This window comes from Podarcis melisellensis, assembly GCF_964234715.1.
Source record: "Podarcis melisellensis genome assembly, chromosome: 3".
NCBI lineage: Eukaryota > Metazoa > Chordata > Lepidosauria > Squamata > Lacertidae > Podarcis > Podarcis melisellensis.
Genome location: NC_138530.1, coordinates 30,658,280 through 30,670,545, shown reverse-complemented (window position 1 = coordinate 30,670,545; position 12,266 = coordinate 30,658,280). Strand labels below are relative to the sequence as shown.

The 12,266-nt window shown below is 45.1% G+C and overlaps 1 protein-coding gene across 1 annotated transcript in view; it reads right to left on the bottom strand.

Annotated features, from left to right (window-relative positions):
- The window catches only part of LOC309365678 (calpain-2 catalytic subunit), a 35,850-nt gene that overhangs the window by 8,717 nt on the left and 14,867 nt on the right, over nucleotides 1-12,266 (bottom strand). Inside the window, exons 6-12 of the mRNA XM_081903990.1 lie at nucleotides 8,315-8,398; nucleotides 5,560-5,645; nucleotides 5,122-5,196; nucleotides 4,179-4,339; nucleotides 2,823-2,992; nucleotides 2,034-2,045; nucleotides 1,205-1,416 (exon numbers count right to left, since the gene is read on the bottom strand). Coding sequence (XP_081760116.1) covers nucleotides 1,205-1,416; nucleotides 2,034-2,045; nucleotides 2,823-2,992; nucleotides 4,179-4,339; nucleotides 5,122-5,196; nucleotides 5,560-5,645; nucleotides 8,315-8,398 — 800 coding nt within the window. The remainder of the gene's footprint in view (nucleotides 1-1,204; nucleotides 1,417-2,033; nucleotides 2,046-2,822; nucleotides 2,993-4,178; nucleotides 4,340-5,121; nucleotides 5,197-5,559; nucleotides 5,646-8,314; nucleotides 8,399-12,266) is intronic.

Here is a 12,266-nt window from a genome sequence, read left to right as displayed (position 1 = left end):
CACCAAACTTTCCATGAGTTCCTGATGCATTGAAGTAGGCCCAAGAGGCAAGAAAAACAACTTGAGAATTATCCACAGACGAAATGCATATAACACAGGCACTCTTATGACTTGTCTGGACAGATGTTTGAAAAAAACCCTAAGACTACTTACATTATACTGAAAGACAAAAGGATGGATGTAGCACCAAAATCTTATGCTGTGCAACTATGATAAAACATGGTTTTAAGGTTCTTTCACATATGCCTGTGGATTTGTAGCCCTCTGTTCCCAGAAACGTGGTCTGATGAAAGAGAGGGCGTACTAGGGAGCTTACTCCAAATCACACACTCACACGGTGGGTTCAAGTTCTGCCTCTCTCTGTTTAACATTATTCAGGAGTAATTATATACCACTCAAAATAATTATGGGTGGTTTATAGAAAACCCTCACTAATTTACTGTAATGGCAGATAAAAAATTAGGATGTCTCAACAGTCCTTGAAACCTGACTGGTTAGGCCCCATGGAACGAAGGATTAAGTATACCTTACTAGGTTGGGACGCGGGTGGCGCTGTGGGTTAAACCACACAGCCTAAACCACACTGCCGATCAGAAGGTCGGCAGTTCAAATCCCTGCAATGGGGTGAGCTCCCGTTGCTCGGTCCCTGCTCCTGCCAACCTAGCAGTTCGAAAGCACATCAAAGTGCAAGTAGATAAATAGATACTGGCGGGAAGGTAAACCGCATTTCTGTGCGCTGCTCTGGTTCTCCAGAAGTGGCTTAGTCATGCTGGCCACATGACCCGGAAGCTGTATGTCAGCTCCCTCGGCCAATAAAGTGAGATGAGCGCCGCAACCCCAGAGTCGGTCACGACTGGACCTAATGGTCAGGGGTCCCTTTACCTTACTAGGTTGTTCAAGTCCTTTGGTCCAGCCTTTCCCAACCTGGTGCTCTCCAGATGTTGTTGGACTACAACTCCCATTAACCATTGGCCATGCTGGCTGGGATTGACAGGCGTTGTAGTCCAAAACACCTGGGGAGTACCAATCTGGGGGGAAAACACCATCACACAACAGCCCTCTTTCCTTTTAACTTTCACCAGATAGACTGTCTAATTGAATGGGATGCACAACATGACCCTGGAGCAATATGGTTCCTTCAGTGCTTTGAGATTCATAAAACCATTCAAGATAGGGAGAAACAAAGAAAAATACTGTGACATACTGTGAATCTGCATTCTTTTCTGAAAAGACTCGGAGGCAGAAATCCCCGTTCTTGTTGGGTTCAAAAGTGGATGGCACAATGATGTACTCTCCTGGGGGAAGCTTGAACCGATTTAACACCTCTCGGAGGTTGATGAATGTGTTTGACCGTTCTCTCGCTCGGTTCGTTAGAAAGTAGTTTTTGCTCAGGTGGACATTTGTTTGGCCGGAAGACTTCATTGGAGAAAAGAAAAAAAAGCAACGGTATTATTCCAGTTCAGAATGTAACTGAAGAAGGGCCATGAGGACACTACACAGTTCTAAACAGCTGAGTTAATGATTACAAATATAAGAATGTTACATGGGAAGAGAAATACATTGAAGCATAGAAAATGAGTTCTATTGGCTTGAAAAGAACCTTCAGCTCAGCCAGAAAGAGGTGTCCCTCAGAACATCTGCCACAGATCAAAAGCTGAAACAGCCACGTGGGTGGAGCAGGGATGGTAGTGGGAGGGGTAAATTGAGAGCAAACCATACAACTGGAACCAGACATCAGAATTGAGGTATCACAGAAGGATTAAAAGGTCCTGGAGGAAAATTTGCATTTTAAGGGCTTTAGAGTCCAGGGAAAGAAAAGCAGACCTTTGGCAAATAAAGTCAACACATGGCTGTAAAAATGTGCTTACATGGCCCATGGTGAAAGACAAAACTTGCATGTTAAACAACATACATTTCTGGAAGTTTAAACATCTGGTTTAAAATAGTTCTTTAAATGCTGATTGGAAGTTCCCCGTCCTCAGGACATTCTTAGACCAGGAACACACGTTCCATTGCACAGAAGTTGCACATACCTGTGGAGGTACCTATGGGAAAGCAAGAAGGAAAAAAAAAGGTGTACATTAAATCAACAACACTCAACAATGCTTCATTTGCCACTTCTGCACAACTCCTTTAACTGGGAAAATCTTTGCCTGCTCTTGCCCTTGTAAATGTTGCAAGTATGTATTATTCTAGAATCTAGATCAGCCTTTCCCAACATCTGTGCCCTCCAGATGTTTTGGGCTCCAACTCCCATCATCCCTGACCAGTGACTATGCAACAGGCGCTGATGAGAGAGTTTTAGTCCAAAACATCTGGAAGGTAACAGGTTGGAGAATGCTGGCCCAGGTATTATCATTCAACAAGACAACCCATTTTTCTATTAGTAGTCTTCAACATCTATGACCTTCCTAAAGGGCTGCAGTAGACCAGATAATGTTCGTCTGTTTTTGACTTTGGGGCTGATTCATGCATGAATGTTAATCACTTGATGCCTTTCTGCCAAGGGTGTGATCCATCTCCACCGAAAAAGCATTTCGAATCGGATGGTGTGCATGTTTTAGCTGCCATGTCTATGATGGCTAATGCAGAAATGCAAACTGTCACTTGATGCTACACACAAATAAGTGACGAAAGTGCATTTGGTGAACCATTTTTTAATGGTAAAGGGAGATTTGCGTTTTGTCAATAAGCCACCATCAATCTGTGGATTATGCAACCCATGCACTATGCATTTCTGAACATGTCAGCTTTGACCCTGAAAAGTAATGACTCCCTCTCAGTTTGCAAAGAAGAAAGGAAAGTGGCAACAAGGAGCTTGCCTCATAGATGGCAAATCCAATGGTATGCATATCCTCCCCCATCTTCCGCTGCTTCCGACGGTGTTTCTGAATCAGGCCAACAAGGAAGGTGCAGCCTCTCTCAGGGTCATCGGGATCTTCATCTTCTTGCTCAAGTTTGATCAAATATTGCGGGTTCATCCAGAATGTATCTGATGAAAGAAGGGAGGTTACTTGAAACCATATTCAGCTTAAAGCGACTCAGCTTGTGCTGATGGCACAAAGCCGTCTTCCTGGTTTGGGAAGATACAGCCCCTTCCACTTCAGATTTCCACGCTCATTTTAAGGATGTTAAACATGTAGTTCTTTAAAGAAGCTTCAGAATTATTTTCACATGGGGTGAAGCTGCTTGTAGCTCCTTTTGGGAATCTCTGCATTCCAGAAAGGTCAGGTTCCAGAATCAGTGGACCATTTTTGACAGTATGTGACAAGCCTATTTTCCCACAAAGGTCAGTGGTATCAAAACTCCTGGTAGTTGATATTGCAGACTGAACAGGAGGCATTGTGCAGAGAGACCTCACTTACTTTGGCCAAACAGACTTTGACTAAACTGAAGAGGATGTTTTGCAAAGTAAAGCTTGTAGATTCACAGACTTTGTAGGCCTTTCTAGGTGATGTTTGAAAAAATTACCATGCCATGCAGCTTTCATATAAATTTTCTTTCGAATAGGATCTTAAACATTGAGATCCAGGATTATTCCCTCCCCTCCCCCCCAATCAAGCTGTTTTCACCATACCAACTCACTCTGCTCAATAAATCTGCCTTCTACCTCTGCAACCTCCGCTGCTCTCTGGGGAAACAAAGCTTTCTGTTTTCCTTCATGACTCCTCACCACACAGATTCCACTTTCCACTGCCTCCCCTCTGCTGTTTATAGAGCAGTTGCTGTGGCTTGGGTGTGCTGCTCATCCCTGGGCCAAGACCAGACACATATAAAAACTGTTCTGAAAATGCTTCTTAAAAACAGAATGAATTTTCCATAAGGCTCACCATTGCCATCTAGTGTCACATTGTATATTGCACTTAAAACACACTTAAAAAGTTTTATTTGCAGCTGTATAGCTGAGTCCCAAGAGGGCAGTGGTGATGGTGGGGGTTCAGAAGCTTTTTGGGTACCCAAGTGAACATGTGCCTAAACACTGAAGGCTTGGTGTAGAAGGGGTCTATATAATTTTGTTTGGATGTTGTTAGGAAATTCCAGAAAAAAACTACAATCGGTGTGGACTACAATGCCCATCAGCCCCGACTACTGGCTGTGCTGGTTGTGAGTGATAGGAACTGGAGTACAGCATCTGGATGGCACCAGGCCGGCTACTTCTATGCCAAAGAGTGACTTACCAGGGTAATTTCTGCATCCACCAGCGGTGGATCCTCTCCTCCAGTTCCCATCCAACAAATTCAGGCTCCACTTCTTGAACTTATCACTGGCCAGTGTATCTGGAGTCAAGTTGCAGATCTCAAGGCGGGAGTAATGCCTCAGGAAATCACTAAACGACATCCTATCGGATAGTGGCAGGGGAAAAAAAAAACCTACTAAAACGATCCCAATATGCTTCTTCCCATCAATTGTATTATAGGATTGGAGGATGGCTCAGCTGGTAAGAGCGTGAGACTGTTAATCTCAGGGTCGTGGGTTCGAGTTCCACCTTGGGCAAAAGATTCCTGCACTGCAGCAGACTGGACTAGATAAGCCTCTTGGTCCCTTCCAACTCTACAACTCTATAATTCTACCAAATCAGTTGCCCCCAGAACAATCTCTGGACAACATGATGGCAAGCTCCATTGGCAAGCTGCAACATCAGTTGGCTATTATGCCTTTAGGATAAGAAATGCTTTTTTTAAAAAAAGATCACCCACTTGAAATCTTTCTCCTACAGACCATTTACTCAAGTTAGAAAAACTCTGTATTTTCCAGCAGCCATCCAGGTGTTTTAGGTATTATTATTCATTTTTATTATAAGAGAAACAAAACCAAATATAGCAAAGCAAAGACAATGCTTTGGGTGTTCTATACTGGGTCTGTGTGTAATCCGATCAGAACTGGTTCCAGAGATCCATTTACAATTTGATGGCTGCAAGTATGTCAGCTTTCTGTATACTAGAATAGTATTCATAATGTCTTCCCCTCCATTTGGAAAGTTAGGGAACGGCTGTAGTTCAATCGCCGGCATCTCCAGGTGGGGCAGGGGCATCCTGGACAGCTGTTGTCAGTCAGTTGGTGGAGAAAATACTGAGCGAGATGAACTCCATGTAAAGCTGCTTCATTATGTTTCAACCTTACCAAAATTCTCCATCTTCATGTCTCTGCGTGAGCCTCTCTCTTACTTTAGGATCAACTCCATTCCAGCTTGGACAGCTAAAAACATAAAGCCAGTTTAATGTCCATCTTTAGAACAGCAGGTGGCCTCTCCAGAATTCCTCCCCCCCCCCCAACCACCGCTAATGCTTGCTGGGACAGATGAAGCAGCATTTAAAGCAAGAAAAGCATAACTTACATGCAGAGGGAATGCACTTAACTGAAGCAGGGAAAGATTCCCCAAAGGCGCATTAAAGTGCTAGAAAATGCATCTGTGATCCAGGTCTTACAGTTGCCAGACTGCTTTCAAGAAGTCATTGCAGTGACACCGCTTTAGAGTTTGGCAACCTGTAATGTGAAACTTTACGCCCAAATGTGGTTTATTGGAAACGCACAGCTCTGGCCTCCAGGCTTGAAACTCACTTGTCGTTCCATTTTCCAGTCCATTCTACTTCCCCCCAGGGGTTCCGGATTCTGATCAATTTCTGCAGGCTGCCTCGGAAATTCACCTGGCAGGATTAGAAAAATGTTAAGTTCCCTATCAGACGGGAACTGGGGAAAGAAATCAGGTGCTCTCCATTTTCTTTAGGCCGAGAAACCAGCTGCTTATATTGAATAAGCCTGCACTGTTGCCAGGTTGTTATTGTTTGTTAAATGTCTTTTGCATCAAGACTTGTTATTTCCTGTGGAATATGGGGTGGTTTTTTTGTCCGACCAATAGTCACATCATGCAAAAAAAAAAAAAAAAAAAGCAGCAATGGTTTTCCCAAACTCTTCCATGTTATTCTCTGGCCTTCTTGCCTTCGCCTTCAGCATTGACTTCTGAACTCCCAATTAAACTGCAGCAACAGCAATGTAAGCGACTCGCTGTACAATCTTGTGTGAACTTACTCAAACATAAGTGGCACTCAGGTCAGTGGGGTTTGCTTCCAGGTATGTGGGAGTAAGCCCCATTGAATTCAACAATTACGTTTGTGTAGACATGTACAGGATTGCACGGTTAGCTGCCCTTCATACTTCCTCTTCCACAATGGCAGGGGAGCTGCTGCCCCGGGGCATAATCTCATTTGCTTGGCGGATGTGGGAATATTCCAATTGGAATATTGTGTAGGTCTTTTTCACCCAATGGGCTGTGTGAAGTAGGGTAACACAGAAAATCTAATATACTATGTATAGGAATGTCCATTATATGAATCCAAAGAAATATGACATGATAGGTTAGGTAAATGATAAAAAATGTGAGCCGTGGTGGAAGGGAGGGGCACGTTAACCCTTTTGCCCCCCGCCATGGCCCTGATCTTAAGCAGCCCCCTCCACATTGGCTATTTTGATTGGAACTGGCACTAATGGGAGCCTTCTTCCCAGTGGAAATACTAAGTGTGTGTGTCTGATTCCCAAAGCCCCTCTGTGTGTCATGGATCCACTCTGGCTTCCTCACCCCCCCCCCCCACTACTGTATTTTTTGCTCTATAAGACTCACTTTTTCCTTCTTAGAAAGTAAGGGGAAATGTGTGTGCATCTTATGGAGCAAATGCAGGCTGAGCAGCTATCTCAGAAGCCAGAACAGCAAGAGGGATTGCTGCTTTCACTGCGCAGCGATCCCTCTTGTTGTTCTGGCTTCTGAGATTCAGAATATTTTTTTTCTTGTTTTCCTCCTCCAAAAACTAGGTGCATCTTGTGGTCTGATGCGTCTTATAGAGCAAAAAATACGGTACCTATTTTTAATTAATTTTTTTAAAAAACAGCTCTGTAGTGCCAAACTGCATAACACACATTGCATCAAATTTGCCTTAATAGAGCGTAGCTCACAGCACTGCTATGAGGATGAATTGGGTGGGGAACAGATTGCAAAGACCTATGCATCATATGCACTATGGCAGTTGTTGGAATAGCAGTTATCAAGCGCAGCCACAGTGCTTGGCTAGTGGCCTGGAATAAAAGAAGCCCCCTGGAACATCCTGGAGAGGCTTCAGGGGCAGAATTCAGTTCCCTTCTCAATCGGAGCAGCATATTCCCCCTGACTGTTGATACTGGGAAATGCTGAAGCCAAAGCATCCAAGGCCAGCTGCAATCAGAAGTCTGCCAACTGCTCATTATCATACCCGCCCTTTGTACTGCCTGCCAGGGAGTCAGCTTTAGACAACATTTTAATCAGAAGGGCAGGGATGCTTCCAGCATAATCACTCTGGGTGTCTTCCAAAGATCAATGAAGTTATTAGCGAGAGAGAGAGGGCTGAGATTATTATATATTATCTCCCTTTCCCCTTTCTCATTCTACCATACCTGCTATCCATCATAAATTTAACCCTTTCCCAACTGTGATCTGTCTTTTACAGCAGGCCATTGAGCTGGCAGAGAGAGGTGGTGAACAATGAATTTCAGTGCTTGGATCTGCGCCATTTTGCTTTGGGGTAAGTGCAGGTGATGACATGGGGTGCTCCTAGCTGGTGGGGCAACAGTTAATTGCACTAGAAGCCTCCAGGGTAACACGAGTGCAGGAGCTGTCTAAAAGCCCTTTGCAAAAGTGCTTTTTGAAGCAGTCCTGCATGTCTCCTCTAAGTGGGCGGGGCTGGGGAAGAGCAGGCACCTTAAAGGATAAGCATAGTGCTGCTTCAAAGAGTGCTTTTGCAATGAACTTTAACAGCTGCTCTGATTATGAGCCGATTAAATCCTGCTGTTTTGGTTGCCTAATCCTGTTCCCTTCTGCAGGATTAAACCGTCTCCTTTCACCTACCAGTGATATCAGCTGGTGGATGAGTGTGGTTTGGGTGAAATGGCCTCATGGACCAAACTGGACCTATTGGTGGGCATGGACTGAAGATTCCCCATCTTGGCTATAAGATGTACCCTGTGATGGAGCCAGGGGGAAACACAGTTCCTCACTATGCTTGTGTGCACCTCGTATGTTATGTGATTTCCCGGAAAAACGAAACTTAAGCACATTGTGGGTTCACTAACTGGCAACATGTGATACAGCTCACAGTAAATATTTCTTAGCATTTCAAGAGGGCTAATAAGGCAAAATTTGGCTGGTGGGAGACTTCATAGCCACAAGAGGGCAGTACATTCAAACATTTCACAGATAATATCTCAGATGCCTAGGAAATAATACTGGCCCAAAATGATATCATATCCTTAGTGCACTACATTTTGCCATTTCCCAAGATGGAGAGCTTACCTCTTCTGCACCTGTAACGGAGTATGCATGCCCTTTGACCAGCTTCTGTGTGGTGACAGCCTCCGTCTCAGCAGCGCTTGTGATCTGCAAACACACACGGAAATATCACTGCTCCTGTGGTGACACAATCCCTCACTGGAGCACCAGTGCCATGCTGAATGCTACAGCGGCAATTGCTCCTGCAGGGGGCTTGACAGCTCCATGAGCTTCTCTCGTTTTTTTCCTTCATACTCTGTCTTTGACAAGAGGAATTGGCCAATACGAACCAGCACTGCCCCTTGCCCCAAATTGTTGACTTCTGCTTGTGTCAGCTGAGGTGCTGGGGCTTGCCAAATTTCTCACTGCCTCTGAGAAACAATTGATTGCATTCTCACTCTATGAAGACTCTCTTCCATCTCGTATAAACAGTATTATTGTATGCATCTTTGGCTCTCAGGCCTATTTACAGTTCAAACCTTAAGAATGGGCAACCTGACAAAACAACACAATTTTGAGTGCAATTTCTTTAAAAAAATGCTCTCCTAGTTGCATACATGTTTAATGCAAATTTCTTAATATACACATTTTTTTCAGGCAATTTCCGCCTTCTGTATGCTACTTTTCACTAGTATATGCATTTGTACGCAGCTTCTCCTCACACACACATCTTTGCCCATGTTTTGTGCTGCATCACAGCCTTTGGAGAAGTGTGGATTTTTAAGGCTAGATGTGTTTTCGTGTATTGTTCTTCTGGGAAGTGAAAATTAAAGTCAGTTCACTCTGCTGCAGTTAGGATTTAGATATCACAGAGAATAAATCAGGGCATCAGAGCCTGGGGGCCGTTGGGGGGGGATGCAGTTTTGTCCTCAGATGGAAGAAGTTTTCTTGTGAAGGCTGAGAATGAGAAGCTAGCAGAGGCAGGAATTTCTGGGAACTATAAGGTTGTATTACTTAATTTTTGACTGGGCTGTTTGCCCTGCTATGTGCTACTATGAAAGTGAATTCTAAACAACTTGCCCCTCCTTCTCTGAAAAATAACAAAAATAGCATCCCCACATCCCAGGGAGCTACTTGCAGCCTGTTACCATACTGATAATACTTATCCTTTGCTGTGTGTCTTCCAAATATATTTTATCTATTAAAGATTTGCATTCTTGGCCTTGAGTTCCTGTCCTTGGGTCTTATTACACTGTCTTTTTATTTTATCTTGAAACCAAGGGATTATAGTCAAGCCCCCTTAAGCCTCGGCAGAAGCTCCTTCCTGGAGTGATAGCCTTTTGTTTACAGAAATACTGTTTACATTATCAAGCCTCTGCCCACCTGAATACTTATCCAAACTGGCCCTTTTCCAACAAGGCTTTCTCAATTCTGAGCCTGAAATGTATGCAACCTCTAAGACCGGTTTCTGCAGCTGTAAGACAAAGGGGGCTCTGCACAACTCATGTCTGGCCATCTGCTATCTGATGCTTTGGTTTGCAGATTTGAAAGAACTAGATCTGCCACAATCCAGAAATTTTGAAGCCAGAGTAGTGTTAGGGATAGAATGTTGGACGTGGAAAATACTGGACCCCATTACGTTTGTTTAAAAAAGGGCTATCTAAAGTATCTAACTGTTGGAGATGCAACCAGGATAATGCTTCTCTAAAACAAATGTTTTTTCATTGTCCTGTATTGAAAGATTTTTGGCAGAAGGTAACTGAAACGTGGCTCCCTTCTATGATTGGATTGAAGACCTATACAAACTCACAACCTATGAGCAACTTGCATATAAATGCAGACTTGCCATGGACAAATTCAATGACATTTGGAATCCATTCTTACAAATACTGTAATAGGTTAAGATCTGGTGAAGTACAATAACAACTTTGTAAAGTATAAAGTTTTGGGGTCCTCCCTCCCCCCTTTACTTTCCTTTCTACACGGGTGCTGTTTCTTTTTCTCTCTCTTTTATTTACATCTCACCATGTTTAGTGCACGTATAATTTTGTACTTTTCAACTTTCAATAAAGATGTCTGGGAAAAAGAAAGAAAGAATGCTGGGCGTGGGCTAGAGAAAACTAGTCGGTTTTGCAGCCAGGGTGAAATGGCATGTGAAGGCAGATGCCCTGTGGTTTTCAAAAGATCGCCCCATAATCACTCACAGAAGGGCAAGCGATTTAAAGCACAAAGCAGATTTATGGGTAAGGAGGCGCAGATCCCTGCCCTGCCTGCCTCTCCCCACTCTACAGTCTGTGCCCTGTCATCAGGCTGTTTTCTTCAGGGCTTCAGTAATGGAAGCAAACTTGGCCATGAGAAAAAGCTGCTGGGGCAGAGGAGTGACAGGAAGCAAAAGCAGGAAGAAGGTGGCAAAAGTTCAGCACTCCCCATACTTGCACTATAGATCCAATCCCTCACTCTCCATTTTAAAGGTTATTGAGAAGACAGATTAGTTCCAAAAAAAGCTCACCAGATGATTGAAGGCTAGCCATCATCTCTCAGTCTAACTTACTTCATTAGGGACAGGGTGGAGTATCCCAAAATGTAGATGATGATTATGGTTCCTTGGCATTATCCCTTAAGTTATGTGGGAGTTCTGATTCACATTCACAGCTCTCTCGCCTGCAAATGCTTCTTCATTCATTACAATGCTGGAAACAACTTATAGGGATGCATGTGCAGAGTTAATATCTGCACCGAAGTGAGTGAGGAAACCTAATTCCACAGGACAGCAATGTACATGCAACATAACCAGGCAGAGGGCCTTCTCGGTAGTGGCGCCCACCCTGTGGAACACCCTCCCTTCAGATGTAAAGGAAATAAGCAGCTATCCTATCTTTAAAAGACATCTGAAGGCAGCCCTGTTTAGGGAAGTTTTTAATATTTAATGCTGTATTGTTTTTAACACTTGATTGGGAGCTGCCCAGAGTGGCTGGGGAAACCCAGCCAGATGGGCGGGGTATAAATAAATTATTATTATTATTATTATTATTATTATTATTATTATTATTATTATTATTACGTGCCTCAATGATGAGGAATCACTGGCTTCTAGATGTTGCTGGACTACAACTCCCATCATCCCTGACCATTAGCTATGCTTGCCATTACTGAAGGGAGTTGGAGTCCAACAACATCTGGAGGGGGGCAGGTTCTCCATCCCTGGTGTACACAGAACTCGGAATCAGATGTGTTGTCTGCAGCTACATGGTGGAGGTCTCCAAAGAGACCCTTCTTTTCTTAGAGTCACACATTTGGGGATTTATTTCAGACAGGGAAATTAAAGATGTGTGCAGGTACAGTGGTGCCTCGCAAGACGAAATTAATTCGTTCCGCAAGTCTCTTCGTCTTGCGAGTTTTTCGTCTTGCGATGCACGGTTTTCCATAGGAATGCATTGAAAATCAATTAATGCGTTCCTATGGAAAAAGCCTTCCCCCGACCTCTTCTGGCAGGCGGCATTTTAAAATCGCCCGGGACAGCGGAGGACTTCTCCGCTGTCCGGGGCGATTTAAAAGCCCCTGGGAAGGCAGGCAGGGGGGACAAAGGCTTTCCCGCCCGGCCGCCCGGCTTCGGGACATCGTTCCGATGCCGGGCGGCTGGGGGAGGCGTTCCTGCCCCACCGCCCGGCATCGGGACGATGCCCCGATGCCGGGCGGCTGGGGGAGGCTTTCCTGCCCCACCGCCCGGCATCGGGACGATGCCCCGAAGCCGGGCGGGGGGGGGAGGCTTTCCCGCCCAGCCGCCCGGCTTCGGGACATCGTTCCGATGCCGGGCGGCTGGGGGAGGCTTTCCTGCCCCACCGCCCGGCATCGGGACGATGCCCCGAAGCCGGGCGGCTGGGGGAGGCGTTCCTGCCCCACCGCCCGGCATCGGGACGATGCCCCGAAGCCGGGCGGGGGGGGGGAGGCTTTCCCGCCCGGCCGCCCGGCTTCGGGACATCGTTCCGATGCCGGGCGGCTGGGGGAGGCTTTCCTGCCCCACCGCCCGGCATCGGGA